The following is a 7,218-nucleotide window of genomic DNA, read 5'->3' as shown; positions in this document are numbered from 1 at the left end:
TCCCTACCCCTGAGTGCAAAACAACTACAGGGTTTCTTCTCTCTCATATGAGCATTTTCCTCCCTCAGGCCTTCAGCAAGGTCTCTCCTCACTGAAGCTCTTGAATGTGCCAGAGAGGCACTTCCCTGCACAAAGTCTGGAAAAGACAAATTCAGCCAACAGGAAATCTACCTTATCAAAGCTGTGTTTCCAATCCCACTGGGCATTAGGACAGTTGGATTCCAGCAATCTCCAGGCCAGCTTTGGAAGAAAAAGCACAGAACACCCACAGCATTTTGGCCTCATAAAACTTTATTTTCATCACTACTACAGGAACCTAAAATGCACATGAGATACATTTGGCAGAAGAAATACAGGCTTAATACAGAAATGAACATTATCTGGTTGAATTGAATCACTTCAGATCCTACACAGCTCTTCTCATCTGCACTATATACTTAACTGTTATTAAAGCTGTCTGAAATGCAGTGCTAGAAATGGCAACTGCTGGGCGTGAATTCCCTCAGCAGTAATACTTCCAGGTCTCCAGGCAGTAACACAACATGCCTGGGAAAGGTGCTTGTAAAAGGCCATTTATCTAGGGTGAGCCCTGGAGTTTTCAGAGCTGCTGAAGCAGGGAGGACACTTGTATGCAAATGCCAGAAGAGTGGGGAGATCTACTTAGCAGGAGGATGAGGATAAATCCACTCTCCTCCGTTCTCAGGGAAGAGGAAACAGCAAAAGCACTTAAAGCTCTTCAGTGTAAATCATCTGGCCAGGCAGGAGTGAACAGTATTCAGTGTCTGCAGGGGAAGGTGCTGCCTTGTGTCCTGGGTGGTCACTGTCAGCAGCTCTGCCACTGCTTGTTCAACCCCTCGTGCTGCTGGTTCACGTTCTTTCCTGCTCTTCCTCGGGTTCCTCTTGCCTTCATTCCCCATGTCTGGAAGAGCAGAGGGGGATTTAAACTCCATTTAATGAAATTGGGCCTATGAACCACAGTTGGACAGCTGTGTGCTCCCTTACCTCAGAAAAGAAACAGCTTGATACTCAGGAGGGTATTGAAGGCGATGCTCTTTGCCAGCAGGACTCTCAGGCCCAACACAGCCATGGACAGCATGTTCACTCTGTGCCCTTCAGGATCTGCTCAGAGACCAGAAAAGAGGGGAGAGATCATGGTCTACGCTTGGATGTTGTGCTCGTGGCAGAAAGCGGAAAAAATCCCAGCTGGTGGTTTTGGGGAAAGGAAGAGCAGGAAAGGAAGAGACGATAGAGAACATGGCAACAGCAGGGGAGCCCAGGGTCTGTCTGTGTTGCTTTTGGCTTCCTGGGGCTTGTGTGTTAGTGCAGGAGCAACCTTGGAACAGCAGCTTGTGTCTGGTGAATATGTTGTGTTCTGACTCCTCTGCCCTGGAGAAAATACATTTCCATGCCTTTATCCCCCAAACAGCAACGTAACTTCACAACCTGTTTAGGTAACTCACCTTGTGCTGAGGGGGCTGTGCTGTTACAAACCCGGTTACTGGCCCCTGGTTCTTCAGCCTCTGGTACTTCAGGAGGCTCTTCAGCCTCCTCTTCTGTAACATGATAAAGAAAAGGCATTTTTTAACCATATCCACGTTTTATAAAGGATTAAAATAATGTTTATGTGACATTTCCCATTGGAGTTTGAGGAAAGTACAGACTGGGGCTCAGATGATCAGCATTAATTCCAACATTAATTTGAGGGGCCAGTTTCTCCATGCACTTGCAGGAAACAAAAGGATTCCTGCATTGCTTTGGTTTTACTATTTGAATGGCCTTCAGGAGTACAAAAACAATTTCAAAAATATATAAAAAGTGATTTATTAAAAGCCCCCGAACACCCCACCTATAACTCTTTGTAGGTTTTAGAAAGGCTGTTTCAGCTTGTGCTGCATGAGGTTTGCTGCTACAGGGTAAAATATTCAGTCATAAGGAAATTCAGATGTTAAACATAGATTGTGTCTTCTCTGTTCTGCCCAAGAAAAGTTATTTCCATGTAACTAAACAGTTGAAATCTTTTTTTTAGATGCTCTGAAACATCATTCATCTCTCCCTGCTGAAGAACCCAATGTCTTTCTCATTTCTGCTGGCTGCCCTGGGCAATGCTGACGAGCAGGAGAACACCAAGCCCCACAGGCCGCTGTCTCCAGAAATAAGTGACAGCTGTGCCACCAAACTGTACCTGAAAGTGTTGTTATGTTGCTGTTGTTGAATTTGGCTGTGCAGGTCAGCTCTGTGTCTTTTGTCACATTGACCACTTTAATTGCATTGTACAGCCCCTCTGATGTCAAAATGGACGTGCTCTGTTCATATACGACCTCCTTAGAGGGCATCTCCAAGCTGATGTCCTTTGTAAGGAAATTCCTTGCCAAACAAGCTGCTTTCCCAGTGCTGCCACCTTCTTCCAGCTTCTTTGAATTCATCACAATGACTTGAGGGACAGAACTGTTTGGAATATCTGTAAAAAAAGCATGGTTTGGACAGGATTGATTTTACTGCAGGCTTGCCTGAGTGCTGAGTTACTGAAAATTCACATATATTCCAGCTGTGACTGATTTGTAGCATTCTCATTTACTGTCTTTTTGCTGTCCTTATTTTTGGAAGCTGCTGCTTCCAAAAGATCAAATGAAAGACTGAAAGGGGTGTGGGGGGCATATTTTTAAGGGAAGGCCATTAGGCTTTCTTCTTGCCTGGTGCCTTTCTTGCAGGCAGGTCAAGACATCACTCAGCTCTAACATTTTGTTCATCACAAGGTACTGATCAAAGTTTGATCAAGGGGCTCTGATTTTCCACTCTTTCCCCATCAGCCCTATGCCACCTCTGAGGAACTGAGGTGAAAGCCAAACCATGCTCTGCTAGAACCTCCTGGGTCGGCTCCTCTGATCCAACAGGCAGAACTACACACTTGTCCACACCTACAGCAACCAGACACCCAACAGAAATCAAACTTTTCCTTCCCAGGTGTTGTACCGTGGTTTGCCAGAGCCTGTCAGCCCTGTGCATTCTGTGTTCTCTGAGAAGACCTTGAAAGGCTTTTCATGTGGTCTCCTCTCCAGGCTTTCCAAACAGCCAGAATACAAACACGCTGCTTCTCTGCAAGAACTCCCTGGGCAAGATTTTCAGCAAGAAATAATGCACACAGTGCAACTGTAGTTCATAGAGCAGAAGATTTGTTTTGTCTGAGCCCAGAGGCCTCACCTGAGTCCCACGAGTTTGCGTTACCTGACAATACCATGTCAGGTAACAAAGCCATGAATTCCTACCACTGCTTGGTTGTGGAAGGGATTTGTGGTTTATGTTCTGGCATTTTATAAGGAAAAAGTTGTACTTCTCCTTCACTTCAGTCTTATAAAGCCTCAGGAAGAAACCTATATTTTACAAAGAAATGGGGCTTAGCATTCTTAATGAATATTTAATCTGGAATAATCCAACCTGAACCAAAAGAAAAACCTTCTCTGTCCTTAGCTGACCCCTCAGGACGATATGCCTGGAGTATCCCACAGTGACACTAATGGTTTTCATTTTGACTTGGGAGAATCCTCAAAAGATTCCAATAATAAAGCATATGTGCTCTAAAGATCTTAAAATACATAATAGTATCTCCCAAAGGAATTCAAAACCAAAAGGGAGAGATTGCTTGTAATCTAGAAATTTCGGCTTCAATTTACTAAGTATTTCCGCAGTCTCAAGAGGGACTTTGATACTTAAGGCTCAATATCTTTGACAAGATTCAAATTCAAACAGCATCCCAGAGTCTCTGTGCAGCTCTGAAAATATCCTGTCTTTAGCTAGAAGAAGAAAATCATTGAACAGCATGGAAGGAAGAGATCTTTCTTCAGAATGATATCTTTGCATTTCTTTGTCCCTATGGAATTGGAAGTGCACCGAGATTGTTCCCAAATCCATGTTTATTCCCATGCAATATATCCTACAGACATGGGCATATCTTAGGCAGCACCCAAGGGAGTCCCATGCCCTTCTGGAAGGAGAGCAGGAGGTTTTAGGGATGTAAAATAACATGGGACATTCTTGCAGCACTTTCAAGACATGCAGACCTCTGAAAGCACTGCAACAATTCCTAAGGGATGCACCTGGATCTTTAGGATAACACAGATCAACATTACAAACTTCTCTGCCACCCCAACATTCACATTGCCATAGAAAAGCTTGGGGTGACATCCACCTTTTTTGTACATCATGGAATTCCAAATAAAGATAGGAATAGCTAAGGCTTCCTATAATCCCTGCTCCCCACATTGGTCTTTTCAGAGCCCACACAACTGGGGAGCCAAGGGTCTTTCATTCCAGGAGCTCTTTGGATAGGAGGCAAGAGGTTTAAATTCTTGTGAGAATTTAAGCCCAAAGCTATTTAATCTCCTTCCTCCTCTGTCCCCATGGCAGTGGAATTACTTACCTGGGGACACTGCTGAGTATAGTGCCAGTGTCAAAAGTTCTCCAAGCAGGCAGTTACAGATCTGTCTCAAAACTCCTCACCCCTGGGAGGTCTTCATTCCTGCACCGAGTGAGTCAGTGGAAGTCCACTGGACAATTGGACACTTCACAGTAAATTTGGGCCAGCGGGCTGCCCAAACTGGGAATAAGTTATCACATGCCAAGTAGTGCCCTGCTGGTGTTTGGGGATCATGGAATAAAGGTGCTGTGCAGAGTCAGCCCAGTGGTTCCTGGGAAACCTTCCCCAGCAGATGCAAGCCGAGCATTTGGTTTGAAAGCCTGGCTGGAGAGCGAGTGCACTCAAGGGATTATTGCAGCTGAAAATTCTTACAGTGAACCCAAACCTTTACATTCCTTTGTCTGCCCCCACCTTAATTTTAAATGAAGTTTTAGAAATAAAGAAATGGCACTTACTTGGTACAACTGTGAGTTTAGTCCCTGGTCCAAACACAAGCTTAGCTGTTCTCACAGTGCTAAGACTTATTCCAATAACTCATTCTTTCCTCAGGTGTTCAAAAGTGTTATAAAACAGGAGATGAAAAGCCAGATATTAGTCCTGATTTTCCATGGGTTCATGTCCATGAGGGGATCCAGAGGTACATTTACTTCCAAAACTGGAAAGGGAAAAAAAGTTCATTGAATAGTTCCATGATTTCAAATCACTTGACTGAGTACAGAAGTTCCAAGTTCTTCCTTTCTTCCATTGTTTAGAACCCCCATGAGCTCTTTTATCTTTCCAGGGTAAAAGGAACTATAGAAAGAAGGTTCTATTTCTGTACTTAATCATTACAGTCATCCATCCCTTTTCTTTCCCAAAATACCTCACCTTTTTTCCTTCTTTGGGTTTTTGTGCAGGTCCCTATGCTGTTTACATCATTGTGGGATTCCAACTGCCGTACACTGTGATCTATTTCATTGCAAAAACTGTCTCTGTTCCAATACACAGAATTTTGGATTATACAGGCAGTCACATGACTCCTTCAGTGGTTTAAGACCCAAAGTACCACATGAAGAAACACCACATGTCTTTCAAGGAAGGATCTAAAAAAATGTCTGAAAAGTTGAGTTGTAAATGAGAACTTGTGGATGACATGACAGCTCTGCAAAGTCTGCGGGACTTAAGCTGGATAAGAAAGCAGGAAAATAATCAGCACTTTTGGTGTTATTTCACAGCATTTCTTACAATGCAGTCTATTACCCCTACTTCTCTTCCTTGTGGGCACTAGTGATAGTGTGACGGGAGTCTTGGGCCATAGCAGGCTGGCTCTGGGAATGGTGGGAGTAATGGATTAAAAGCAGAAGACTCGGGAGGATCATAAATTGCTTAGGTGGCCTTGCAGCTGGGAATTACCTGTGACAGTCTAGGGTGAACTGCATCCAGAGATCCTCTAGCATGGGCCCAGTTTAGATGCCGGTGTCTCTCTGTGCCTCTCCCTGACTGTATCTCTGGGAACCCCCAGGTTAGCAAGGTCATGGAAATAAATGTACTCTTTGTGAGTTTGTGGCTTTTTCAGCTGCTGTCTGTGCTTCCTCACACAAGGGGTGGTGGTTGTTTTAGTCTGAAAGACAGGTGTCTGCCAAGGAAGGTGGGAACCTCCTTTGGAGTGGAGAATATGACCCACTTCCCTCCAAATTATTATAACTTTGAAATTAAGGGGCTTTCAGGCAAAGATGTGGGAAAAGGAATAACAGTTCTGTGCTAGTATATATAACAAGGCAAACAAACCACAACGGCAGCAACAACAAACAGAAGCAGACACCCGGTGCCAGCCGCTCCCGGCCGCCAGCCCTTTCCCCTCGGTGCAGTTCCGCTCACGGCCGGCAGGGGCGCTGGTGGCTCCCGGCCGGGCAGGGCGGGTGCGGTGATTCCCCCGCGCCTGCAGGGGGCGCTGTGGCGCGAGCTCGGCCGTCCCTTTCAGGTGGGAAATGGCGGCTCAGGCGGCAGGAGAGAGAGAGAGAGAGAGAGCGCCGGGGCTTTCTTCACAAACCCCCAGCGCAGCCGATCCTGCTGCCCCTCCGGATGGTGAAATGGGCTGTAGCAGCGACCTTGGAGCAGCGGGTGGAACAGCAGAAGTGAGAGCACACAGGGTGGTAAACAAAGTGTAGCGGAAACTCCGAAGCCATGGCAGGAGCCACAAGGGTCTGGGAGGACATGGGGTGTCAAGTTAAAGTGTAGCAAAAATCCCTGAAGCAGTGGCAGAAAACAGTGGGGCTGGGCAGGGATTGCTCCTTTGGGCAGGTCACTGGCGATGGCTGGTCACAGGGTCAGGCCAACATGCAGAGGGAGCAGCCTGGTGTGCTCCCGGCTCCCTGCTCCTGGCACAGAACGCACCAGCTCTGAGCTGCCAAGTGACAGAGGAGCAGAGAAGCATGCTAGCAAGACCTACTCGCAGTGCCGAAGGAAAAGAAAATAAGAAAACAGGTAAAAACCATGGGACAACAGTATCTCCAGTCAGACGCCCATGATGCGTGGCTCCTGAGTTGAGCACCCCCACTGGAAGGAAGCAGCAGCCCCTGGCCCCCAACGTTCAAGGGATCCCAGGCTGCCCCTCTCCCATCGCAATATTTCTGGAGCCAGGGGAGGCAGTGACCATTGTGGACACAAAACAAAAACAAAACCAAAAATGGATATGGGATATAAGCCATCGCCAAGACAGAAAGTTGGGGAGAAAACATGTGAGGAATGGGAGGAAATAGATATGGCCTTCTTGGGACAAATGGGCCATTGCTGGCCTCCGGTCCTCATGGGGTGCTTGAAGAGTGTCA

The 7,218-nt window shown here is 46.3% G+C and overlaps 1 gene segment (V, D, J or C); it reads right to left on the bottom strand.

Moving 5' to 3' along the window:
* Positions 1-273: 273 nt before the first annotated feature.
* On the bottom strand, positions 274-5,002 carry LOC125331566. The segment is given in 5 exon segments: positions 274-919; positions 1,003-1,119; positions 1,461-1,553; positions 2,183-2,458; positions 4,867-5,002. Coding segments are annotated over 3 exon segments (450 nt in total).
* Between the last annotated feature and the right edge of the window lie 2,216 nt (positions 5,003-7,218).

Source organism: Corvus hawaiiensis, chromosome 1 (genome assembly GCF_020740725.1).
Source record: "Corvus hawaiiensis isolate bCorHaw1 chromosome 1, bCorHaw1.pri.cur, whole genome shotgun sequence".
In the NCBI taxonomy this organism is placed as follows: Eukaryota; Metazoa; Chordata; class Aves; order Passeriformes; family Corvidae; genus Corvus; species Corvus hawaiiensis.
Note: the sequence above shows the minus strand (reverse complement) of the source record. Positions and strands in the feature narration are given on the sequence as shown.